The following is a 27,923-nucleotide window of genomic DNA, read 5'->3' as shown; positions in this document are numbered from 1 at the left end:
AGCGCAATCCTTCTATATAGGAAACACCCAAAAGTGCATGGAAGGGTGTCTAGACTTAACACATAACACAGACTGTGTGTGTAAGAATAAAAAGTTCGCAATGTGGGTCACTACTCACTAGCTCATGACTTGACACAATAATTGCACCACTTGATAGTTCCGATTCTTCCATTGTCTCTAACTAAGAAGAACACTCAGTTTCTGGTTTAACGGTTTGATTTGATCTCAATTCAACAATTTTGTTGAAAATTAATTTGTCGACACTGCATCGATGAGCTCCAACAAGAAGACTGCAAACGCTGTTGGTGGGAAGACGGCGAGAGCTTGTGATAGTTGCATGCGAAAAAGAGCACGTTGGTATTGCACTGCCGACGATGCTTTCCTTTGTCAATCATGTGATGCTTCAGTCCATTCGGCGAATTCATTAGCACGGCGACATGAAAGGGTTCGTCTCAAGACTGCATCGCTTAAACCCACTGAGGAACATTCAATTGAAAATTTTCTTCCGCCGTGGCACCAAGGGTTCCGTCGCAAGGCTAGAACCCCTCGACAGGGAAAGCATATGTCTAAGGCGCAGCAGAATAAGAGTGAAGAGCCTATGCTGAATACTAATCTTCCTCTCGTTCCAGAGATGGGAAGTGATGAGGCTTCACATGATGAAAATGAGGAGCATCTATTATATCGAGTTCCTATCTTTGATCCCTTTGTCGCAGAACTTTATGCATCCACAACACCAAATAATGAAACACCAAACACTACAGATGCAACACCTACGATGACACCAATTGGAGTGGAATCAAAAATTCTGTTACAAGATTATGGACATGATGGCACAGTAGATTTTGAGAATCTACATGGGCTTCTGCCATCTGATATGGATCTTGCAGACTTTGCTGCCGATGTTGAGACTTTGCTAGGTAGAGGCCTCGATGAAGACTCATTCGGCATGGAAGGGTTGGGACTTTTGGATGCTAAAGAAGAAAACTTCTATGATAATGGAAAGGTGAAACTTGAAGACGATGAAGAAGAAGATGTGATAGCTATGGTGGGATGTCAATTTGGTTCAGACCTAGATCTGTCAAGAGAGACATTGGACTTGAATTTCGATTGTGATTCGCCAACTACCGGTGAGGAGGAAGAGGAAAAAGCAATCGCCGGTGTAAATATGACGATGAATTATGGATTTAAAGCCGAGGAAAGAGTGTCTTTGCAGCTTGATTATGATGCAGTTATCACTGCATGGGCCAGTCAAGGTTCGCCATGGACAACCGGTGATCGGCCTCATTTCAACCCGGAGGAGTGTTGGCCAGACAGTTTGGTAAGTTCTCAAAATCATGATTAACGTTTTACATCTACCATTCACTAACGAACAAAACTTAATGCTCGCTGACTCAGTTAGTACTTTCTTTTGCATATGTGCATGTTTATGTTTTTGACATCTTTACGTACTGTTCTTTGCTAAATCTATTACTCTAACAGTATCAATTAGGTTTCTCGACTAAATTCCAAAATAGAAAACTTCACACCATTCTTCTTTACCAACTTGAGTAGACGAAGACAGAATATGCAATTCATCAAGTGAATAGGACAGTGTTTTAAACATGAAGAACAACTTTTTTTTTGTTTTGCTAGTTAAGTTAAAATTGCATTAAAGAAGAGAAAGTACAAGAGGAGTAGAGTAGGGCAACAAGCTGCACCTCCCTAGTTCAAAACAAAATTTTCTTTCATCTCACTCATGTGATGTCTTACATCTTCTCAACAAAATTTATAAAATTTCTGGAAAGGTGCTTCCCATTTGTGAGCCATGGTGGCTTCCCTTCAAGGACAGTAGCCTCATTCAATGGTAAAGAGTTACCAGCTTTTACCAGTGCATCCGCGCGCAGTAATGTTAGCTTCCCTCCACACCGAAGTAATCCTAACATCTTGTAGTTCTTTCAAACAGTTCAGCAACCGTGCTTTTAAGTCCCATAACATCTGCTTACTGGTGAAAGCCCGAGCAGTTAGGACAGAGTCCGTCTCAATCCAAATCTTCTTCCATCCCTTCTTAAGTGCCAATTCAACACCCTCAATGATTGCCAGTGATTTTGCTCTATAATTGGAACCAACACCAACATTTTTCCAGAAAGACAATTTAAAAGCTCCCTCTGTAAGAAACACGTACCGATTCCTGACATACCTGGGTTACCCCTAGATGAGCCATCAGTGTTGAGTTTTACGATATCTGGCTCTAGAGGACATGAATAACAACTCATACTCATTGTAACTCACACAACTTGGGAGGAATGAAGATGATAAGAAGAACAAGTACTAAGTAAATTTTGAGAAGAACACACTAAATAATCATTTTAATTTTTAAATCCAATCTTGATATAGGTTGGCAGATCAACTTGAGGCCGGAGTTCTAGTTTTGTCGACTAGACTCAACTCAATGGCATTTCGAGTTCACTTAGGATAGACAGTCATTCAGCGATAAATCACACATATGTATAGTATGAGTCAAAGTAGAAAATCCACCATGCTAAACAAATTATATTATCAATTCGTTATCTCTCCTAAGTCCTAACCCTCCTTTCAACCTTACTACAATTTTCTCTCTGTGACGTCAAAGAAATGAACAATGAATTCCGATACTTGGACCATATAATCTAGAACACAGGCGAAAATTCAAAAATATTCTCCTTGGGTGAAATACACGCCATTGCATGGCGTCATTGCATGCAACAATAGTCCCTAGTTAAGAAGATTTCGTTTGAGTATAAATTCTCATCGGCAACATACGTAGGAATCTGATATTTAATTAGTACTCATATTTGGATTTTAAATTAATGTTCTACTACATTATTTGTTACAATGAATTTTGCACATATAGATCAAAATGAATTCGCTCCTAATTCATCAACTTAACTCGAATCTGCAAGCAAGCATAAAATTCTGTGTACGTAGTGCAGATATTTAGAATTTCATAAACTACGAAAGATGTTTACCAACAAAATCGTTCATTTCAGGGCACGTATGCTCCAGAGGGTCATCAGATGTACGGAGATATGGGGATTCTGGGAGGACACGCGGCGATAGGTGGTGATGGAGGGAGAGAGGCAAGAGTATCAAGGTACAGAGAGAAGCGTAGAACAAGGTTATTTTCAAAAAAGATAAGGTATGAAGTAAGAAAACTCAATGCAGAAAAAAGGCCAAGAATGAAAGGACGATTTGTTAAGAGGGCATCTTTTATAGTTGGAGGACCTTCTTTTCCCTTTTAACTTGAAGAAGAAGAAGAAGAAGAATAAAAATGTGAACTGAGATAGTTATTGTAATTTGTAACTGTTGTAGAGTTCTCACCAAGTTTTCGCTTGTTCCTGTAAATTTAGTACTGGAGCAAGTTATGCCTTTTGTTAGCTAATAGAGTAAGTAGTTGTTAACATACCTTAGCATCTTAAATTTTGTACCTCTAAATTTATTTCTAAATTATGTTGTTACAGAAATTTTAGCACATCTCGGAAATAAGCGGGTTATTTGTCAGAAAAAGATCATAAAGTTATATTACAATGCCATGAAAAATATTAGCTAGAAAAATTTATTGAGAGTTTTAAAAATGAATCCATCATGTACTTTCAGTGCAGCTATTAGCATCATTATATATCAAGTTATCAACTAGAGGCCTGACAGAAGAAGAGTGGAAGACACCCTTCTTTGAGAACTCTAATTGACCATATAAGTGGGCATCCTCATTCTTAATGCTGAATTCATCTAAACTCGATCAACATAAAAAGAAAGCAAAACACTTTTCACAAATTAAACACACCAGGAACATATGAAGAGTACAAAATTCAAACTTCCAATGTCTAACGCAGGTGCACCAAATCTAGTAATGATTTGCTGAAAACCATATTGGACGAGGACAAATAAATAGAGAATTCCTTCGACAAATTCTCTCCATAATACCATCTTCAATATTGAATACCCCATTATCATGTCCAGAAGATGAACCACTTCTTCCATTGTCTGCAGACAAGTAAATACAACAAGAAATTGGTCCCAAGGCCCAATTTTGGCGAAAATGAAGTCTAGAGGACACGGTTTTTTGTGAGTAACTCACAAGGACAAATTTTGGAGAAAAATAACTCGCGAACCCACTATTTCAAAAGGGTGGTAATATTCTCACCCCTATTTCATTTAAATTCACCCCCTATTAAAATAAAATAAAATAGCATTCCTGTAATTGCCAAAAATAACGTTCTGTGTACTTTCATATATACTCACCCCGTATCTTCTCTTTCCATTTTCCCACTTTTTTTTTTTTTTTTTTCGTTTTCCCACTCTTTCTAAAAACTGACGTTTCTTCTTCTCACTATCTCCACCAAAACCCTAACTAACAATATCTCCACCAAAACCCTAACTAAACAATTGAAAAGTTTTGTTTGGATTTATAATGGAAGACAATACCCAAGAAACTATGAGAGATAGTGTTGAGATGATGCAATATTTTCCACGTACTGTTAGTAGTCAAATAATTAGTAAAGTCTCGACTGTAAATGTCGAACCAATATCATTTAGCATGGAAGAAGTTCTACAGGTAAATCTGAGTATTGGCTTTTTGTTAAACCTAACTCGTTATCCATTTTTGTCTAACGCAACTGTATTTTAATTATAATGTTTGTTATAGGATGTACCAAACGAAAGTTTACAACATAATGAACCAATAGATGTTGATCTAACAATGGAATTCTCTACTAATATGATACATTTTGTTGCTATTTCATTATGAAATAAATATATGTTGTTTGATGTATAAACGATAACTAATGTATATTCTCATGTTCTAGGTTTTTGAGAGTCGCAATGATCTTATTACGTGGGCAAGAAACACTGGTAAAAAATTTGGTTGTATTATTGTAATAAAGAGATCTGATTATGCTCATCCAGGAAGAACTCCTAGATTATTGCTTGCTTGTGAGAGGTATGGGAAGTTCCAACCACAAAAGAAACCGAACCAAACTGAAGAGGAAGCTAACAAATCTAGTGAAGTTCAAGGAGATAATAATAAAAAGCGAAAGAGGAAGTCTGGAACAAAAAGGTATGATTGTCCTTTCTTGCTTCGAGGGATTCACTTGTCAGGCCCTGATGATAGATGGAAAGTGAGTGTTGATTGTGGTCGTCACAACCATCACTTGGCGACCCACTTGGAGGGTCATTCTTATGCAGGTAGACTAACATCCGAGGAAGCACAACTTACTTTTGAAATGACTAGGAATGGTGTTAGTCCAAGTTAGATACTTAATGTCATCAAAGAGCGGGATAAAAATAACAAAAGTACAAAGCAACACATTTACAACCATCGTGCCAAGTTGAGACGAAATGAAAGAGGCGGAAGATCACAGATGCAATATCTAATGACTACTTTGGATGAGAACGGATATTATGAGTGGAATCGATGGGAAAAAGATAATAATGTTGTGACAGACTTGTTTTGGGCTCATCCTAAGTCTATAGAACTAGTTAAGTGCTTCCCTCTAGTCTTGGTTATGGATCTGCATACAAGACCAATAGGTATCGGTGGCCATTGTTTGAGGTAGTCGTGGTGACTTCGACTATGAAGACATTTTCAGTTTGTTTTGCAATGTTTGAGAAAGAGAAGGAAGATAACTACCATTGGGCATTAGGTCGATTGCACTCTTTACTCGATATTGAGATGCTTCCGTCAGTGATAGTAACAGACAGGGAATTGGCATTAGTGAATGGCGTAGAAAAGATTTTCCCAAGTGCGAGTCGTATGTTGTATCGGTGGCACATTGAGACAAATATATTGGGTAAGGCTAAGAAACTTCTCCCTAATGATGAGACATGGAAATCTTTCAATGAAGACTGGAAAAAGGTAATGACGTCTGGCACCGTCGATGAATACAATTTACACTTGGAAGCTTTGGACAAAGACTACCAAGAATTTCCACAGCTCCTTGATTACATAAAAAAGACTTAGGTGCCACACAAAGAGGAATTTGTTTCGGCTTGGATTGATAACTACCTGCACTTGGGTTGCACTACGACTAATCGAGTGGAGAGTGCACATGCCAAATTGAAAAGGTACATGGGCCATATGTCAACTTCAGACTTTGTTAGTTTGTGGCAGTCAATGCACTTAATGGTAATCGAGCAACTAACAGAGATTTATGCATCATTTGAGCGAAGTTTGAACAATGTCAGACATGATTTTAGGCTTTTAACTATGGCTGAATTGAGGGGTTTTATTTCTAAAGATGCAATGGAGATGATTTTTGAAGAGAGAAAACGTGGTGGGTCAATGGGTATGGATCCTAAAGACTGCGGATGTGTATTGCGACGCACTCATGGCTTACCTTGTGCTTGTGAAATTATTGGTTATGATCAACTCCAAAAACCAATCCCATTGGATAAGGTGCATTATTTTTGGAAAAAGTTATCAAGAGTTCCCACACCTAGAACCCAAGGGGATCTTAACTTGCACCCTGAAATTGTGAGCATTGTCAGACGCTTCGAAAATGGTGACGATAGTTACAAGGAATACCTACTGAAGAAACTTAAAGAAATTACGCATCCAGAAGCTTCTTGGTTGGTTGAGCCTAAGGAAAAGATAAAAACAAGAGGTCGACCGAAAGGTAGCACGCAAAAGAAGGTATCACAGGCCGAGTCTTCAACAAAATGAGATCCTTCATATTTTGAACATGTACTTGGAACACCCGAGGTTGCGTCCACTGGTTCAATGCTTGTTCCATCGCCAAGTGCACCTAACAAGCCAAAATTGAAAGTGACTCGTGCTAAAATTGCCCCTTCAATGCAATCTACTTCTGCCATGACCTTCATTTCATCATTTCCAGATGAAATCAAAGCCTTGATTGCAGATGTTCAAGACGTTAGCCCAGATGGTAATTGTGGTTATAGAGCTGTGGCGCTAGGACTTGGGTTGGGACATGGGAATTGGAAACAAGTCCGTGATGATTTGTGTCTCGAATTGGCAGCCAACAAACAATTTTATACAATTATTTTTGAGAATGAAGAAGAGTACAAAAGAGCTTATGATATGATAGACTGTGATAAGAGTCCATGTGACTCTGAGAACTGGATGAATATGGCCTATGTTGGTCCTCTGGTTGCTTCTTGTTATAATGTCATGATTGTTCTCCTCTCTCAAGATGGTTGGTATACTTGTCTCCCGTTGAAATCTCCACCACCCCCAAAAATTGCACCTACTATCATTGTCGTTGCTTACGTTAACAAGTGTCATTTTATGCATGCTATTTTGAAGCCAAATTATCCGCCGCTTCCTCCAATCTTTGCTACTTGGAAGAACTATGCACAAGATTGTTCAATAGCATGGAGGACACGTTTCGAAGCTTGGTTTGCGGCATTTGACAAAATCATGCCAGTAACCAAAATACATATAGTCTTAGACAAGTGATGATCACTTTCACTAGTTTGTTTTTTGCACTTTTTAGATGTTTCAATCAATGTTTAGTAACAATCTTGTCACTGAAATAAAATTAGCAATTTTTATCTTGTTGTCATTATTACTGATCGACTTGGGAGAGAGAGAGAAATTTGTTTTGATGATGAATCCAGCCAACTCCGTGCATGGGAAGTGGGTATTTGGTGTTGTTTACCTTGTCTGTGATTATCATCTTGTTTGTGAAGAATAATGTGAAGTGAACATTTGAAGTCCTGTCTCTCGCCCTTTCTCAAGTTTGGGTTTTCGATAGTTTGAATCCAGTGCAGGTTGGTAAGTGGTGGTTTGAAGTACTAACCAGGTGAAGTACATTGGCCTACTTACATATGGCAACCATTACGAAATAATCAACTGAAATGTTCGACTACACAACACTTTGTGAGGCTTTATTTCACAAGCATTGTAGTTTTTGACGTACTATTAATTGAATTATGTTCTTAAGGTAAAGTTGGTGAAAAAAGAACAATGTTCTCAGCACTTTTGAATTTAGAAATTGTAAAAAAAAAAATTGTAATGCACCAAGTGGAGAAGAGTTCTGAACCAATAAAATCTAGTTTATAACATTCATCACTAAGAAGAAAAACTAATGAGAGCAAAAATGAATCATGTAAACGAAGTGTGAGGCAATTAGCCTTACCGTTGCAATTTGCAAACTTGTAATGGAGAGGTTTCTCTTCTGTTTTTTCGCAAGGTAAGTTGTACCCAATGAATTCAATGAAGACTAGAAAAATGCCAACATAGTATCAAATGCACTCCACAAGTGAGAGAGAGGCTGGGGAGAGAGGAGAGAGGAGGGAGAGAGAGAGAGTGAGCACAGGAGTTTTTATGATTTTTCTTCTACTATTTTGGCACGGGAGGAAAGAAAAATGGTTTGTTTGCTTTATTCAGTTCGCAAGTTTGTGATGGGCGGTGAGCATATCACTTGTTGGTGAACTTAATAGTGGACCAAGAATTAAGGGGTGAGGAAAAGAACTGGTGAACTTAAATGAAATAGGGGATGAGAATATTGCCACCCTTTCAAAATTAGTAACCCTCAAGGACAAAATAAGTTGGCCCCGTCTTTTTATATTTTTTTAAATGTCAGTTATACCCTCCCGTGAAAATAACCCTCAATGACAAATGACCCGAATTTAAAATAAATATTTTCCGATTTTACCCTTTCTGTCATTTTACTATGAACAATGAGTATTCATACCTTCTGCTAGTGTATGAACAATGATTGTTCATATCCAAATAGGTGAATGTACTTTATACAATATATTGATATGTGAACATTGAATGTTCATACCCAAAGGACTATGAACATTCAATATTCACACCCAATCAATGTTCATACCCAAAGACTATGCCCAAAAGACTATGAACATTGAATGTTCATACCTAAGGACTGTGAACAATCAATGTTCATACCTACCAATTGAAAAAAAATTAAAAGTCATCATGAACAATGATTGTTCATGTTTGATGTATGAACATTTTTGATGTATGAACAATGATTTTTCATACTCCCAAATAGGTATGAACAATCCATGTTCATAACTGGATCAATGTCCATCCCTATTGGGTCATTGTTCATAGCTCCAATAGGTATGAACACTCATTGTTCATAGCTAATGTTTGTAATTGGGAGTATGAACAATGAGTGTTCACACCTGCTTAAAGGTATGAACAATGATTGTTCATACTAAATACACCATGTCGTTTCGTCTAGGCCGGGCCGTTAATTATTTCGCGTTAGGGGTATACTTGATATTTCATCTACCCAATCCGTTTTTTATTTCGCGTCAAGGGTATACTTGACCTTTCATTTACCCGGTCCTTGTGAGTTACAAAAAAAAAAAGGTGTCCTTGAGAGTTACGTTTTTGACAGTTTTGTCCTTCAGAATCACTCCCTGTAAATACAATGCCCTCTACATCCAGGATAATCAGATGCAACAGATAATAACGAGTTATATAAGCCCACGCAATCACCAAGATTTTCAACCTTAAAGCCTGTAGCATATCATCAAACAATCACATGAACTTCAATAAGTGAGAAGAAGTTGCCACAAGAGAGAAGTTATCCCATTGATGATCATTCTCGTGGCTTGATATTACTTATGGCGTAGTATGAGGAGAAGTGCCGTCGAGGCCTTTCACTACATCAACCGCTCCGGCCATCATACCTAACAACATAAAATTTTCCTTTTGTAAATTGTAATATCTAAGTAGGTATAATCCCCTTGTATTAAAACTCATGTGTTATCCCTTCCAGGCCTACAAAAGAAGAAGGTTTTTCCAGCACGCGGGGTAACTATAACAATAGGAGGGTCAGTAATAGACTTAGCATTACTATCATCATGGCCACTGGAGAAAATTGCCTTAAATATGTGAACATCATATTGCCCGCATGTAATTGGAATGACTTCTACACTAAGAGAACTTGAGTTGAGCCATTCATGAAATGTATAGAGGATATGTGTTTCCTAGCTTGCCACCTAACATAGGAGAACTTTGTTAGCAGAGGGAGGTGCATGACTTGCTGAGTGAAGGATGAAGCAATCTCTGAGTTCCCATGAACTACCAGTAATTCAACCCGCCCATCTATATATATATATATATATAAAAGCTCGCGCACATTCTCTCTCTTCACCATATTGCGTTATTTTGCACTCCGAACAATATGATTGGTTCCTAAAAAAGAGGAGGGGCTGATAATTAGAAACACCTCCCTATATTTGCTTAAATCTCCTTTATTTTTGTCAAAATTATAATCACCTCCTTAAAATCCAAAAAATCGAATGACCATTTCGAAAATGGTCAAATTAGCAATGGAAGTTGGAGTCTTTTGAGGCTGATTCTAAGATTAAGATTATTAAAGAAGTGAGAAGTTTTACTGCGTTGGGATTAATTAAAGGAGGCTAAAGATTCAAGTCAATTGAGAAAGCACCCGCTGTGATTAAAGGCAAGGGGAACAGATTGTAGACTCTATTCAAGATCAGACCTTGGAGAGATAGCTGTGAGGAAGATGATAGATTCTAAATGATGATCTGTTGGTGAGTCAAAGTTTTGATATTTTTGGTGAACTTTGGGTTTGATTTGCTGAATGAATATTTGACTTTTGGTTTTGATTTGATCCGTCAAGGTAAACAGACATTCAATTGATTAGATTTGCTTATTATTTCAGTTGGGCTTTTGCTTTTTTCTACGGTTAAGAATGATGAATTTCCTTGGATTAAAATGCTTAAGGAATCAGCCAAATAAATTGGGTGATGTGAGTTGAGGTTTTGATTTTTTATTCTTTGAATTAACATTGTTATGAATTGGTTTTGAGTAATAGACTACGCAGTCAAAAAATTGAGTTTCTATAAGCTCCCCACCTACCTAATTTGTTTCTTCCATGTTTTAAATACCAGTAGTGTTCGACTTTCAAGTTGTTGAATATCTAATTCCACTCTCTTTCTCTTTGGCGATTCTACTCAAATTGATAATGGAGATTTGATGATCCTCAAATTCGACAATGGAGATTTACTGATCCTTTTGCAATGCGTGATTATTCAACAGTGAATCGACAATGGAGAAGAAAGGTATTTTCATTGTGCCACTTTGAACTCTTAAGTATTATCATATGAATTTGTGCATGATAGTATTTAGAGAAAAATCTCAATCTCTTTAGTGGACTGTTTCAGTTTGTGGATAACTTGGAATGTTTACGAGTTCTGCAATTATTGTTTCAGTTTTCAGTGTTAAAATTGTTTATTTTGCTTAGTTTGGTCAGATTGAGTTCGATTTTATCTTAACAGGTTTACAACATCATCTAAAATGTTGGAATGTCAGTAGAACAAGGAAGGCTATGCCAAAATTATTAGAGGATGGTGTTTGATTGGGGATTCATTGCCTTTTAAAAAAATATTACTTTGGGAAATCTGTTCATGATGCATTGTGCACCATCCGCTACTACATTCCCCTTCAATGCATCAATGTTCTTGCAGATTAAGTGAGCAAATGGTCTTGGCTTTTGCAGTACTAAACTAACTCAACCAAAGGAGTCAATAATATCCTTCCAGGCAAGTAAATTTATTGACGTGTCATAAAATTTCACTCTTTGATAGGTGTTATGGTAACGCCTTCCTTGATATGTAACTAGGAGTTAAAATTATGGTGTAGTTATATTGTAAAGGTTGTCGACGTTAAGGGTGAGATTATCCTCTTCTTGACGTTAAGGGTGGTTATGACAATATGGATATGAAGATAGATGACCAGAGTTTAGTTTTGTTGCCATAAGCAACTACTAAAATTTTATTATTAACCATCACTCGCATTCACAAGCGTAAATTAGAACACCAATGGTCAATCAAATATTTTAATTTTGATAATTAAAATATACTTTTAGTTGTAAATAAGTTATACTTTCCATTCATTCACTTATTTTGAAATAATCCATCTTGATCTTCTTTTGTAGGCTCAAAAGTGTGGGTTCGAATAGTACGAACATATTAAGTGGGAGAAAAATGGCAACCAAGTTATTGAGACTTAAGAGTGAGTCGTCTTATATCTTATTTTTCATTTTTTTTTAGGTAATATGGTTTTTTTCATGAGCTTATAACATCCAAATTGAATTGTAATGCTGCTGAAATATTATTTTTAATTTAAGTAAGTTGAATTGTAATGGTAAATAAGTAAAATTTGAAAATGGTGAGATTGTCTTAAGGTGTCGTAATGAAATCCTTTTATCAGTGATTACAAATCCGTTCTATACTAAAATGTGTTGATTTGGCTTTGTGTAGGTTGATATGACTGATAGCGAAGCAAGCCATAGCTAGACATCTGAAGATGATTTTTCTTCAAGCTATGAACAGGTGAATAGTTTTTGGAACGTGCACTGAGTGCTACTAGGACTGAAGCCAATTACTCTTTTCACCATCACAATAACAATGGATTTGATAGACCCTTTTCTCCTTCATGATAACGGTGAATTTGATCAACTCTTTTCTAGGACTGAAACTAATATTTACAGTGCTGATGATGCATATATAGAAAGTTTTGATTCTGTGTACCTATTAATAGGTATTCATAAGACATAAATACGATAGCAGGCCTTAAGGTGACAACACATTTAATGGAAACTATACATAATATTTGTGTTTTACATTTAGAAATCAACTCACCTTTTGTTAGACTTTGCTAAGAAGATTGTGAGCACCTATTATAGTTTGACAACGAATTTTTGTGAGTAGCGGCTTTGTAGGATTGTGGCTGGGATGCACTCTCATGTCTTACACAACTCAATGAGTGTTTTAGTTCTTATGCTACCAAATTATAAGGGTATTAATGGTGTTTGTAATTATAAGGGTTGGCACAGTGTTCACTTTTTAACCATTTCCATCAATAATTTTTTTAATTAAATAGTGCCTTCCCACCTTTATATTTGTCTTTATATATACTTTTCACGTTCTAATAGAGATTTCCCGATTAAAAGGAATCCATACAAAGGTAATGCTTTTTGTACAAGCAGTGAAACCTATGGTAGCTACCATGTAAGGGATTACCTTGAATGATGAAGCAACGGACACTGCCTATTTTTAACCTATTGTATTAGTAAAGTAAATAGATTATATTAGATGCATCATCTTATGACATATCTGTGCAGGTATTCAGATGCAAATTCATTAGCACATCAGTGCTTTGTGTAGTGCTCCCAAACCTCCTTCTTAGTCATTTAATCACTTAATTTTCTTTTATTAAGATTTGAAGGAACAAATAGATCGAGTGGAACAAGCTAGAAAAGTGATTGGCAAGCACAGGATGAAAGAAAATTATTAAGAAATCAGATTGACATCAATGTTGTGTACTATTGTTGCAACATTTTATTATCTTATATTATTATTTTATTTATTTGATTATAAGGTGGTGTCCCAGATTTAAATGTAGTTGTTGTATGACTAAATCATTTACATGTTGAGAATGTGTTGACATTGATGAATGAGTAAGATCTAAAGTTGTGGAGGTAGAACTGATACTAAGGATTTTGTTCATTTGTTTCCTAATGATTAAAGGCAAGGGGAACAGATTGTAGACTCTATTCAAGATCAGACCTTGGAGAGATAGCTGTGAGGAAGATGATAGATTCTAAATGATGATCTGTTGGTGAGTCAAAGTTTTGATATTTTTGGTGAACTTTGGGTTTGATTTGCTGAATGAATATTTGACTTTTTGGTTTTGATTTGATTTGTTGCAACAGGACATTCAGTTGATTAGATTTGCTTATTATTTCAGTTGGGCTTTTGCTTTTTCTACGGTTAAGAATGATGAATTTCCTTGGATTAAAATGCTTAAGGAATCAACAGTTGCGAAATTGGCTGATGTGAGTTGAGGTTTTGATTTTTTATTCTTTGAATTAACATTGTTATGAATTGGTTTTGAGTAATAGACTACGCAGTCAAAAAATTGAGTTTCTATAAGCTCCCCACCTACCTAATTTGTTTCTTCCATGTTTTAAATACCAGTAGTGTTCGACTTTCAAGTTGTTGAATATCTAATTGAGACCGCTATGGTTATGTATTTCCAAACCGTAGAAATGGTTCTTTGATGGGTATTTCATTGGCTTCAACTATACGTCTATACGTTATTGTCATTTAAGCAAAGTTAGAAGTATTGTATACTGCCAAAGACAAAATTGATTTTTTTTAAGAGAAGTATTGTATATTGCAAAAGATATACTTTACATTTGATTTTTTTTTCATTATACTTTACATCATAGTTTAGACATTGAATGCAGGTAAGTTTTTCACGTAGATATAATTCTTTTAGAACCGTTAGAATTTTGAACTTTAATATGTGAGGGCTTTAGTTTTATAGTATTTTCATGGTAAGAACATCGAGCAGTAACAAATCAAGGCTCAACTATTGTCTATGGGAACCTATGAAAGATTAGATGATCTCTGGCGGTATACAATACATGTGAGTGTGTGACACAAACGGGGAGTTGCATTTTCGGACGTGGCCTTCCTTGATGACCTTTAGCTTAAGGGAAAAAGTTGACGAATGTTTCATTGTAGTATGTATATAACCAAATCATTTGGAGGACTTCTATTTTTTTCTATATTTATTTTCTTAACTACACATAGATACAACTTCCTGTTGTGAAATGTAAAACATTTTTTGTGATAACTAATTCTATGGTGAGTAATATATATTGCATATTTTTATATCTAAATTGTTGGTTTGGGTATTGTTATTGTAGGTTGCTCTTACCCACTGGAGCGGGTGAACCGGAGCTATGAGAACCCAAAACACAAGATTACTGCTGGCCCAACAAAATGGTGTGCAACATTTTAGGTAATAAGATAATTTATTAATAAAATAATATGTCAAATATTGTTAGTATCTCTTGAAAAGAATATATAAGCTACAAACCATTGTATATCAGTTTTGTAGCATCAAAGTTTATGCAAGATATACCACAGTATCCATTAAATCTGACTGTTTTAGCTATATTGAAGTATAGGTTGTGTTGGATTTATCTTTCCTGATTAGTGCTTTGTAATATTAGTCATTATTATTATTCGTCAATAGGCATATATATTTGGTGCACTGATGGAGCTGATATACCGAATCCCATATGTTCGCTAATGGGTTTAAGTCTACGTATTATTTGTTTCATTTATTGTCAAGTGTGGTAGATAGTCCTATGTAAATGAATCATTTGAATTTAAGTTGGGAGTTGAGATTGATTAAATTGGAAGGCCAGATCAAAGTTCTTCAGGGACTACTATTAAAAAAATAATTGTTGGTCTTTTATGAAGTCGGTGAATCTTCAAAGAGAACTTGGTGATGAAGTTCAGCTGGCTGCTTTAGCAGGATTGGATACTGCGATCTTTGGCCCAGGTGAGTTACTACTTGATCAAACTTAAATATGATCATTCTATGCTTCATTTGGGATACCCTTGGTTATCGATTCCATGATGGCCTTGATAAAAATTTTGTAACATAGATTGGTTTCAAGGAATCCTACCTGCTATGAGTGACCTTAAGCATAATTTTCATTTGCTAGCTAGACATATGTTCCTATTCACTACTATCATTTGTCATTCTATCATGAGAGGTACATGTTGTACTTGCTAAAGCACAACCAACATCAAAATGGGTTTATCTGCTTTTAGAAGTCGTTAAAATGAGGTTTGTAGTCCCAGAGTCTTTGATTGCGATGCTTTCAGTTTTTTATGTCATAATGACAACAGGAATTCCATATCATATAGATTATTGGTTCTTTATTGTTTGCATTGAGGCTAATTCCGGTACTTTGCAATTTTGCAGGCAACAAGTAATAGCTAGGCAATAGATTGAAGCCTTTGGTCAAATTGCCAAAAAGGTAACTAATGTACCCACTCGACAATATTATCTTTGAAATTAGTTAGCTTTGCACAAAATTTATCTTCATATATTTGCTGTTATAGGGCACAAAAGTGCTGCTCCTAGCACTGATGTCAGACTTACTTCTTATGACTATGAGAACGTCCACATCAGTGTACATGAGATCACATGATGCAACATTCTTTTATATTTTTAAATTATTGTAATTTATTAAAAGTATCACTCGCATTTGCAAACATAGAATATTGGAACACCGATATAATGTCAATCACATATTTTAATTTTGATGATAAAATATAATTTTCATTGTAAACGAGTTATACTTTCCATTCATTCAAGATATTATGTATTGCTTTGTATTCTACCATGATCTATAGGCGACTCTGAACTAATAGGGAATTGCATGTCTTAGCAAAACTTAAACCATTAGGTGTGATGACATCATATCATTTGGATTTCTCTTATTGCAATTTTACAGATAGATTAGACCAACAAGAAACAATAACAAATACAGGTGGTTAAGTCTAGATGGAAGATAACAACTTTAGCAATGATAGAATGGACACTTATGCTAAGATATTAGGCTATTAATCATACTAAATCGTAGGCCCATCTTTTTTTTTTGGTGCTTCATTTAAATATCGACAACTCTCTTAATTGATAATCCACTTTTTTAGTGACCCATTACATTTAAATATCACATTAGTCTAAGTTATGCCACGTTGAGCTGCACTTCATGTAAGTATCTTCACTGACATTTGTATGGGGTACGGTTCTATTTGCATGCTAGCTTGAACAGGATAGTTGTAGTAGTGCTTTGAAAAAAAAAAGTCACACACTGCACATAACAAGTAAATTGTTTTTCATATTTTCATCTGCAAGCTTTTGCCCTAGACCAATTATTTTCAATGTTTTCCCATTTGCATTTAATTTAAGATGCTTCATTGATTTCATCTTTTTTTTTAGGATGTGATTTTGATGAAGAAACAATTTGAATAGTTCAAAGTGTTAAAGAGCTTCCTGCTTGCAAACCAATTCTAACTCCAGGATGGGTAAGTTATGGTTCTATTTACTCAAGCATGACTTTTAAATATAATTCTAATGAGTTAATTGGAGGTAAAATTTATGTTGAAATCATTAGTATAAAGAAGTTTTAGAAACTAAATAGAGACCTATTTATTAATACACACGCATTTTATGTAGGTGTTCTACATGCATTTGACTGTTTGGTATCTTGATGTGATCTGACATGCCTAGGCTTGGTGTTAAATAGTTTTTTTCTGCCTTCAAATCCTTCATCAGAAACTGAAGATTGCATGCTTCAATACAATCTACTATCAACAATAATTGGACCGTTAGTGGAAGCATCAAGCATGGACACTCAATGAAGAAATCTTAACATGGATATATGTACAACAAAGAAGAATTTTATTATAACAATGAAAAATTCATATTGTTATGAAGTAGAAAGTCATTGATACAACAACGTGCATCCAAGACTTATTTGTTGATAACTTTATACTTGCAGTTATTTGTGTTTAAGCCATCAGACACTACTTCTTAGTTTGACATACTATACAAATCTATGAGGAATCAATGGAAGTATTTCCAATGCAGATCTCATAGCATGAGTTAGCGCAACTTTCCACCCGCCTCTTTTCCTACATCTCATTCGTTATCTGGTAATCTATCTTACACGCCAATTCATCATTATAATAATTTCTATTGAACTGAATTAATGTATGTGTTTATGAGTTTTCCGTTTAACCCCATTCAAATGTTTTAGTTTTCAGGCCTTCTAAATGTGGTGGTTTTTGCATCTGTCAATTTATTCTTCAAATAGTTGCAGCTAATCTATTTTGGTGTAAAACTCCATGACAAAGCATTGATACGATTTTTAGTTGATTTTTTTCCAAAAGATCCCCTTGAGTGATATACGACTGCTCTATTTCTAAAACATAGAAGTGATCAAACAGTTCTAAACAAGCTCGGACAATGAAGGTATCATATTTTCTTTTGCTTTAGTGATTCCCAACTTTATTATTTACTAAATTTTTGTCATGTACTTAATATCAATCTGAAAAATTATTAGACTCCACTAGCCTTTTAATGATGATAGTTTGGTAGACATATCCATGTGTACAGTGATCTAAAAATTAGAGAACAATCACAAAAAGGAAAAACAAAATTGCACAAGATGATTGTTTTTTTGCGTTTTGTCTTATGAATAGGACATTCACCATGGTCGTGTGAACATGATGGCGTGCTACCAGAACCCGAATGATGTTTTACTCTGATTACATTATTATTTTGGTGCAATTTATTTTGATTCATCAAGTGTTTTAGAAAACAAGTGGACTATTTAAAGTTCATCCAATTACTTAGAGATCTGTAGTTATGGATTTTACCAACAAAATGCAAAAAAAGTTTTATCTTATTTGTTAAAGCGGTTGAAACAACCAATGCTTATTACAATGATGTTTAGCTTATAGTGATTCTTCCCAATATGTCTACTATATGAGTTGTTGGATGTCATGTGTTTTCTTTGCAATTAGAGTATGATACGACTTTGAGACTTTATGTTTGTTTGAAGTGGCTGGTCAGGAACTTGGATTCTATAATTTAAGATTTTGCTACTTACCGACCAAGTTTGCTACGAAGCTTAGTTGTTAGTGTTCATACTTTCTTCTCCACTGACTTATTTATAAAAGTGTTTTCGACTAATCTGTAAGGGATGCATCTTCTTAGCTTGCATGAATGACAAATAGTTTTAGGAGTTACAGTATTGAGGATATTAGTAGTGCATGCCAAGTTAAGTGATAAATATTTGATATCGTATATGAGTGTCTATAATATGATACTCGGGATGAGAGTGGTATATCGGGTGGTGAAACACTTCATGATACACACTCTATTCTAACATTTTGGCTTTTCAAGGCGGTTCATTAACCAGTACACACATATTTTTGCTTTTATTTGAAAACTCTATTATAATATTTTTTTTGTTTTCAACATCTGACTTTCTTCCTCTTCTATGTATTTTTACTCTCTTCTTGGTAGGAACACTCCTTACAAATATGGTTTTATCAAATGGTTAGATACTCAATTAAACCATGGACACAACATGATTTTGGAAAGAACCAACATTAGCATTCATTTTAAGGTAATTAATTTGTTTTTCTTTTTTGCGTTTTCTTCCATTTGGAATTTAAGTTTTGTTAATGGTTTGAGCCAGAAAGAATATAGAATGTCATTGCATTCACCATAGTGTTTATTATGTGTTCTTTTGTTTATGATGTTCGCTCCCTCGATTAGACTGAGTTGCTAATGATAGCATTACTAACATCTGACATGGGACATTAACTTGCTTACTTCATTTTCTATTCTTTCTTTTTCTTTGGAGTTGAGTACAATTTTGGTTAGGCTTTTCGTCATGGAGCTTGCTTATTTTGTGGAATTATACAAGACATTGATTTATTCAACATGTTCCGACTGCAAGCAACCCAGTTTAAATGACAGTTTGCTAATAAATTTTGTGTTTTGCCTGTGATGACTAAATAGATAGGTATTTGTTTTTTTTTTTGGTTTTCGGATGCATATGTAAGTTTATGATTTGCAACCTCTCTAGCTTTTATATTAAGGGATTGGCTAAGGCAAAATCAATGGAAAAACCACAAATATTAAAAAAAATTATCTTTCTAACATGTCACATAAGTAAATTATTTAGCCAAACATTGACATGCTTGAACATATTGATTGGTACATTGCTATCAACATGACAACATTGGTAGGTTTGTGGATATAGGCTATAGTGTGTTTTTTCTTCTCCTGTGATAATGCAGAAATGCTCATTACTTTTGGATATCAAAGACCAACAACTTTTATTTAACAATGTGCAAGCACAAGCAGAATGAGCCTTAGGCATTGGCATGTTGACACAACAGTGACTTTGAGGAATAGCATGTTTAGCAGAGCTCGAAGCACTAACCTAAACTATAGGTAATCATCTTCTTTCATTGATTTTAAGTTTTTGCCATAGTATATGTTTTGTTATCCTTGGTGGGTTGGTTTTGGCAGTTAAGCTTATGGCTCACGGATCTGGGGTTATTTGAATAAGAGTTGAGTACAGTTCAAGTCCCTAATTAATGTGAAAAACATTCATGTTTGTAGTTCCCAATGGTTGCATGGTGTGAATATTTTCTAATGTGAATCGATAGCATGCTGTGTTTCATCTTCTCATAATGTTAGCTATCATGTTAAAATAATGATTTGGATTTACGAAGCATAATAACGAAAATAAATGTCAATGGATTTTTTTTTACTATTTAGTACTCGCCAGTTTGGTTTGGAATCCACCCAAAAAAAAAAAAAATTAATAAAAAACTTTGCAGGCTTATTATTCTTCATTCTAATACTTTCACCTAAGGAAGATGATTATTCCTCTCTGTTAGGTTCAATTTGGAAAATCTATATTAGCTTAGACCATATTATTGTATTACATCATGATCATCTAAAGAGTACTTTCATTGGGTCGTCACATATTGATAACAAAGAATTTATTTTAAAATTATATAGTTTTAGCTATATATATGATAGTGTTGGATACTTTGATGTGTCACATATTGATAACAAAGAATTTATTTTAAAATTATATAGTTTTAGCTATATATATATGATAGTGTTGGATACTTCGATGTGTTGGATTAGAATTTGGAACGTAGGGTGAATTGTGAAAGACAATGGTTCGTAGTGCAATTTCAGGTCAACTAACTGGGTATGCAATTCTGGCAAATTTTAGAGTGAGTATTCAACCGCAGACCCAAATAAATTATAGCCACACTAACATTGTTTAGTTCATTATTTTCCAATTCAGTTCACTTAGTAGGTTAAGTTTTTGCTTTTCATTGTGCCACTTTGAACTCTTAAGTATTATGGTGTAGTTATATTGTAAAGGTTGTCGACGTTAAGGGTGAGATTATCCTCTTCTTAACATTAAGGGTGGTTATGACAATATGGATATGAAGATAGATGACCAGAGTTTAGTTTTGTTGCCATAAGCAACTACTAAAATTTTATTATTAACCATCACTCGCATTCACAAGCGTAAATTAGAACACCAATGGTCAATCAAATATTTTAATTTTGATAATTAAAATATACTTTTAGTTGTAAATAAGTTATACTTTCCATTCATTCGCTTATTTTGAAATAATCTATCTTGATCTTCTTTTGTAGGCTCAAAAGTGTGGGTTCGAATAGTACGAACATATTAAGTGGGAGAAAAATGGCAACCAAGTTATTGAGACTTAAGAGTGATACTTAAGTCTAAACCAAAGATATCAGCATACAATTTTTTTTTAATTTAAATTCTCTGAAAATTATGATTAATCGCCTTAAAACATAGGAAGGGAATTCGGACTCTTTACCAACAGAAACATGTCAAATTATACATGAAGCATTTTCACAATCCAGCATGCAGCCAAATCATTTTTTCCTCTATTTCATCTACTTTTTATAGTTTTTTCAAGATATTCAACACATGGTCTTTTGACCACTCCCATCTGACATTTTTACCATTTGTTCTTTTGGTTGTTGCGAATGATGAACAGGGCAAAATACATAGTTGGCATAGTTAAGTCCTTGCAATCAAAACCTGGTGGAGGTGTAGAGTGGCTTGCTTCTCTTCGTAATTTGGATCTTAATGAAGTTGTTGAAGCTCTCTGTGCTTTACCTGGTGTTGGTCCCAAGGTCGTAGCCTGCATTGCTCTATTTTCATTAGACCAACACCATGTTATTCCTGTTGACACACATGTCTAGCGAGGTAGTGTATGCATAATTCTGTTTTGATTGCTAAAACATGCAAACTGGCTCTTTCACTAATATTATTATTATTTTTTTCTAATGTCTTCATTTTGGGTTAACAGTTTGTGGCTGACGGAGTATTTTTTGATGAACTGAACGAAGTATTGACAAGAGAACTTACTGAAGATGGTCACTGCCATGCGTACTGAAATCGGATTACCTCGATATGGTCTTCTAAGATTGAAACTCTTTGGATTTAGTTAGGGCCTAATAGATCTGCTGGTGCTTCTGGAACTGATGCATTATTGAATGGATTGGAGATATTTAAGCTCGGTCAAAGAGGGGATCTTTCTTATCCATCAAAGCCATCAGGTTCGGGTGGAAATGCATCAGGTGTGAAGGAGCGGGCTCTTTGGGTTGGAATTGGATCAGGGATTACTTCCATTGTTCTTCTTGCATTTTTGTGTACTACGTTTTTCTGTTACTGTGGCCAAATGGAAAAAACAGCTCCTACCAAAATTACCATTGGAGGGAACATGGTATCACCATTGATATCTCATTATAGAAGTTTGTGACCACCAAGTATTGATGCCCCGGCCATCGGGATTTCATCAAGAATATGATTACTGGTACTTCCAGTAAGCAGGCGATGTGATGTCCTCATTATTGACTATACTACTGGAGGTTTTGAAGCTGGTATTTCCAAGGATGGTCAGACCCGTCTTGATGCAGGATATGTGAAGATGATTTTGTTTAAGCCCATGGTCGTGGAGACTTTCTTTGAATACCCGCCACTCGGTTGTTTTGCTATGAGGGACATGTGTCAGAATGTTGCTGTGAGAGTCATCAGGAGTGTTGAGTAGAAATACCCATCTGGAGTCAAGGTAAGAATGTATGCAGCCAAGAAGAAATGAACCAATGTCTTCTTTGGTAAGGTTATTTCCATTAGCTATTATTGTCGTTGTTTTGTAACAGTTCATATACTGCTATATACATTGTGAAGGGCAAGTAATTTGCCAAAAGTGACTCAACCGTTTAAATGGTGTTATGAGATTTTTTTAGAATTCGCTTTTATATATTTGATTAGCGTAGGTTGGAAATAAGTAAAGCAACATCATCTGATGAGGAATAAAGCCTCAATACTAAAGAGGTTTGATAGTTCTTCTTTGAAATTGTTTTGGTTCTAGATTTATGGTCTTAACCATTTTGTGACTAATTAGTTGCGAACAAGTCCACACTATAAACTTAGCTATCACCCTGCCTTTATTACTATATGCAAGATTATCGAAACAATTAAGTTCGTGTAAAAGTTATTCAATTCAGATTTTGAAAAATAACAGACAAGAAACATGTAGAAGGCAGAATGTTTCTTTTTCATGTAGAAGGCAGATTTACAAGTTTTCCCCAATTTATTTTACTTCACTAGATGTTCTTTTCAATTGTAATAGCAAGTCCGATAATCAAAAGGATTAGTGGAATTGCACTATCTTTAAGGTAATGTGTATCCAATACTCACATGTTGCCTAAAAAGAAAATGTTAAAGAGAGAAATCATTAATGTAGCCGTTAAACCATCTTAGTTATTTTGTATCCTATTATCATTAGGACACTTTAAAAGGCCATAGGTCGTAACACATGAAGTTTATCAACTGAACATCAAGACTCGTAAAGCATTCATATCTCATCTTTCAAATTGCACCAATAACCAGATTTGTGTAATTATTATTACAAATATGGTTCGCCTCAACCGCCGCTGTGGTGATGGAGATTTTCAGAGACCCAAGCAAGTAAAACCAAGGCCGATTTGCTTAATTTAAGATAATTGGAAAAAAAAATCTTATCTAAGATATATACAAATCATGCCTTATCTCCTATATCTATACAAATCACGTAGTAATTGAAGCAACTCCTAAAAAAAAAGGAATGCTAAATAATTATAAATACCTCCCTAGATTTGGCTAATTCTCCATAATCTACTATTCACTTATACACATTCAACCAAAAACCTATTACCATACTCAACCAAAACACCTCCTTACCGTCTTTATACTCAACCAATATCTGTACATTGTTCACCAAATCAGGTACTCTTCTTACTGTTTATGTTATGTTTGATTCGATTTTTTTTTTTGCTTGGAGATGGGGCTTCAGTGCATCTAGGGCCTCTATAAGATGCAGTACCTCCCTCTGGTCCATCTCCAGCAGCATTCCTGTTATCTTAGAAACTGGTTGAAGTTGTTTCACTAGCAAGGAATAGACCTCTTGCTTTTATTGATAGCTATTATATTTGTTTTAGTAAATTTTAGTAGTTCTTAATAATAATTTTATGTCTTATGCAACTTACAGTTCTAATATGGTTGCAAGAGGGACAACAAAGCGTACTACAAATAGTGCTAGAGCAGCACATGGTACAACTAAACCTAGAGCTGCAAGAAGATCAAGAACAAACGTATCTGACCCTGAAAATTGTTTGGCAAAAAAACCAATTCTTAGTACTCCGGTACTAAGTAAAGAAGAATGTAAATTTAATCGATCTAATTAATCGGATGTCTTCTTTAGCAAAAAAGAGGAATAGACCTCTAGGTGTTGGTGATTTGCAAAATCAGTTAAAGAAGGATTTAATAAAAGAAATTCCCAAAAAAAAAAAACAGACCTCAAAAGAAAAAGAAACTGTTTTGATTCGCTCAGAGATGATGATTACTATTCACAAATCAGTGGATGTGAATTAGATGTTGATGAAGAAAGCAATTCATATGAAGACATGATGCTTGGAGAAAGTGAACATACAAGTAAGAATTTAAATATATGTTATTTTGATATTTAGAATGTAAAAATTTTAACTGTGTTATTATGTTATTTTTTTACACAGGAAATTTTCAAGAAGCATGGAATTTTGGAGAACCAAACTGTGTGTGTTCTTTTTGTGGAGCAATATTATGGTATGAAGAAAGGGTTGGGCGAACAAGACAAACCAAAAAACCACAGTTTGGAATATGTTGCCTACATGGAAAAGTTCAACTTCCTGTTTTGGCTAATGCACCTCCATTCCTAAACCAACTACTAGATCATGAAAGTGGTACAAGGTCAGCAAATTATAGAGAAAATATGCGGGCGTATAACTCGATGTTTGCTTTCACATCAACTGGAGGAGTGGTTGATAAAAAAAATAAACAACGGAAAGGGGCCATATGTTTATAAGATAAGTGGGTAGAATCATCACAAAATTGGAACCTTGCTACCAATTCCAGGTTAGCTTTTAAATTTGGTCAGTTATACATATATACAGCAAATGAAGTGCAAAATATTATATTTTTTTGGTATGTATAATTTTCTTTTAATGAACAATGCAGAAAATAATTTGACATTTGATTTTTCTTAATAATTTTGTGATTACATGTCATTTACATGTTAATTTCGTTTTTTGTTCTTTTACGCCAGTCGATTCCTAAATTTGGCCGCTTATAATGATATGATACAACCAATGAAGTGCAAAACAGATTGAACTCTTTTAGTAAAAAGATTGAAAAGAAAAACCGTTAGATCCAAACATTATAGCGGGGACTCATTGAAATGTTAAATGAAAACAACATAATAGCCGAGAGTTTCTGTAATGGGCGAGAGATAGATTTGAGAATTTGAAATTGCTGATGTTAGTATAAGACTCATTAGTACAAGACAGATCGTGGAAGAGTATACAACATGCCAACTTCTAATGAGGTAGCCGGTCTCATTGTTGGTAATGGAGATGAATCTCAAGGTCACCGTGGACGTTGTTGTTGACAAGAAAGGATACGGCTTGAAGAAGATCGATGAGACTTTTCCAAGTTTTATGTCAATGCAATACCCTCTCTTATTTCCCGATGGAGTGATGGGTATAGACACGAAATAAAATACAGAAATGGTAGTAAAGTTGGTAAGAGACAACATGTTACCATGAGAGAGTATTATGCTTTTAGAATGCAAATGAGAGCAAATGAAGGACTAACAATATTTAGAGGTGGTCGATTGAAGCAACAATTTTGGGTTGATGCATACACCGGCCGCCGAGGAAATGAGGCTTTCGTGGGTTAGAAATAACCAACATAACGATTCAATCTTTGAACTATACCAAGGTATGGTTGATCTTTGTTGTTTCGGGGATACTAAACCCAAGATCGTTGGTAGGCGATTAGTTTTACCATCGCCTTTTATAGGTAAGTTCAATCAAATCCCAAATACTCACTTGCAACCTTTGAAAATGAATATATAATGACAAATGATTAATTTTACCATTGTTTTTATAGGTGGTCCAAGATATATGGTTCAAAATTATCGGGGATGCCATAGCCATTTCGGATGGGCTGGAACTCCTGATATTTTCACCACATTTACTTGCAACCCCAAATGGCCTGAAATTCAAATGGCATTGGACAAGGTTTCTAAGGGACTAAAACCTGAAGATGTCCCTGATATTATTGCTCGGGTATTCAAATAAAAACTACGACGAGTTAATGATCGACGGTAATGGCGTAAACATTTTGGTAAAAGCTTGGGCAGGTCAGACTTTATGTTTAATTCTTTTGCCTATAATTTATAAAATGCATAAGCGCCATCAGTTGCTGGCATAAATAAAGAAATCTTAGTACATACCTCTTGCTTGAACAATTGATCTGAACAAAAAATAAATATGAAAAACTAGGTAAAAATATTTTCGTGCATGTTACAGATAGTAATGTCAAGACAAGACTACTTGAAGGATTACTTCTATCAAACGCGTTTAGAATGCTTTATATAATAAAAGTATTGTCCGCTTTTACGTTTATATAATCAAAAGCAAAAATCAAATGAACTTTGATTATATCGCTTCTATTCTAACAAATCTTCCACTAATTTTACGTTTAGAATGCTTTAGTAAACAAGCACCAATTACATGTTTGTCCGGAACCTTAAAAAAAGAAACTCAAAAGCATCATCTCAAGTACAAACTGCTACCGCATCAGAAATTAGTAGTAAAACAAGATCTTGCCGACACGGTTTTCCCGGATATCACCGGGGTTCCATTTCTTCCGTGAATCAAAGACCACGAGCTTAAAGACAAAGGAACTGGAGCCTTTTTCCGAAAGCCGATCTGCATTGCAGAAAATAAACTAATTAAAGAATCCAAATCGCAGGTGATACTTTAGGACTAATAATATTTTACTACTGCTTACAAAAATATTCACCTTCACGACAATGTCGACTTCACTTCGCAAGTGAATCTCTCAGATTTTGAGCTTGGGCAAAGGACCCTACAAAGGCAAAAGTAATAGTGAGGCAAAAGATATTATTTATTTGTTCATGCGTCAATAATAATCCTCCCTCTAAACATTGAACATTGTCTAATCCATAACAAACAGAATTAAGAGTTCACACAGTACATTTAACAACTTATCTAAAAACACCATCAGAGAATCAGAGTAAAACCGATAAACTAAAGCCTAAAGAAAACTACAAACACATGTTGAAGTATGAGAGACACTGGAACATTACTTCAACACGTCTTAGCATTGATTGAAACCTTACATAATATATAGCCCCCCACCTTTTCACCTCTCCCAACCATATTACAGATGTAGTCGATTAGCCCACAAAGTTGGCTGTGAATGCACCTGTTTGGTTCAGCATTGCATCAATCTCATCACCATCCCCCATTTCAAGCTGTAATATCAACAATCAAGCTCAAAAGTTAAACGCACAGAAATGAAGCTGATGAATTGGATTAAAATGAAGTACACGTGATAGAAAAATAGATACCTCATCTGGAGTCTGCTCTCCTCTAAGACGACAACCATCAAACAAGAAGGCAATTGAATTGAACTCGACAGATGGCGATCACAATATGCAATCATCAACTTCATTTTCATCCTAAATTAACACAGAGTCAGTTCGAATTACGGTGACTTTCAGTAGAGATACAACAAGCACCAAAGTTCAAAGAACATAGCCCTGATGCTAGCAAGCAATAACCTTTCCAATACGTAGTTTTAATAAAAAGACTGGATTTCAAATAACCACAGCAATGCTATTTGCTAAGTTTCCAAATGTGCAGCTTTCAAATATCCGTTAGACAGCTGCTAACTAATTTTGCTATAATGAGAAAACCCAAACTGCACCTGATCTCTAATTCACAAGTAAATCCTAAAGTTACAAGAGTAGACGCTCTCAATCTTTGAATGCGCATACATAGTAGCACCCTTGATTCGCGATAACCAATCCGAGAACCGAAGCATTGACACAAAATGGAATTATAATATACAAATCTTTTCTTTCTCCCTCAA

General features: G+C 35.1%; 2 protein-coding genes and 3 long non-coding RNA genes across 5 annotated transcripts; all 5 read left to right on the top strand.

Annotated features, from left to right (window-relative positions):
- The first annotated feature begins 43 nt into the window (after positions 1 to 43).
- LOC147479573 (zinc finger protein CONSTANS-LIKE 16-like) lies at positions 44 to 3,479 on the top strand. The gene is made up of 2 exons (XM_086577732.1): positions 44 to 1,318; positions 3,006 to 3,479. The coding sequence occupies exons 1-2, from the start codon at positions 272 to 274 to the stop codon at positions 3,255 to 3,257; spliced, it is 1,299 nt and encodes a 432-aa protein (XP_086433858.1). The 5' UTR covers positions 44 to 271; the 3' UTR covers positions 3,258 to 3,479.
- Positions 3,480 to 6,220: 2,741 nt separating this feature from the next.
- On the top strand, positions 6,221 to 7,429 carry LOC147479572 (uncharacterized). Its single transcript, XM_086578449.1, has 2 exons — positions 6,221 to 6,646; positions 6,716 to 7,429. The coding sequence occupies exons 1-2, from the start codon at positions 6,221 to 6,223 to the stop codon at positions 7,427 to 7,429; spliced, it is 1,140 nt and encodes a 379-aa protein (XP_086434575.1).
- A 4,356-nt stretch (positions 7,430 to 11,785) lies between these two features.
- Positions 11,786 to 13,335, top strand: LOC147479571 (uncharacterized). The gene is made up of 3 exons (XR_015204106.1): positions 11,786 to 11,992; positions 12,241 to 12,312; positions 13,200 to 13,335. It is a non-coding gene; the product is annotated as an uncharacterized LOC147479571 (long non-coding RNA).
- Positions 13,336 to 15,119: 1,784 nt separating this feature from the next.
- On the top strand, positions 15,120 to 17,514 carry LOC147479570 (uncharacterized). Its single transcript, XR_015206459.1, has 4 exons — positions 15,120 to 15,340; positions 15,770 to 15,824; positions 16,793 to 16,878; positions 17,444 to 17,514. It is a non-coding gene; the product is annotated as an uncharacterized LOC147479570 (long non-coding RNA).
- LOC147479569 (uncharacterized) lies at positions 17,510 to 19,702 on the top strand. Its single transcript, XR_015206460.1, has 3 exons — positions 17,510 to 17,827; positions 18,887 to 18,989; positions 19,669 to 19,702. It is a non-coding gene; the product is annotated as an uncharacterized LOC147479569 (long non-coding RNA).
- The last annotated feature ends 8,221 nt before the right edge of the window (positions 19,703 to 27,923 follow it).

Source organism: Coptis chinensis, chromosome 8, assembly GCF_015680905.1.
Source record: "Coptis chinensis isolate HL-2020 chromosome 8, ASM1568090v1, whole genome shotgun sequence".
Taxonomy (NCBI): Eukaryota; Viridiplantae; Streptophyta; class Magnoliopsida; order Ranunculales; family Ranunculaceae; genus Coptis; species Coptis chinensis.
This window is presented reverse-complemented; position numbering and strand designations above follow the sequence as displayed.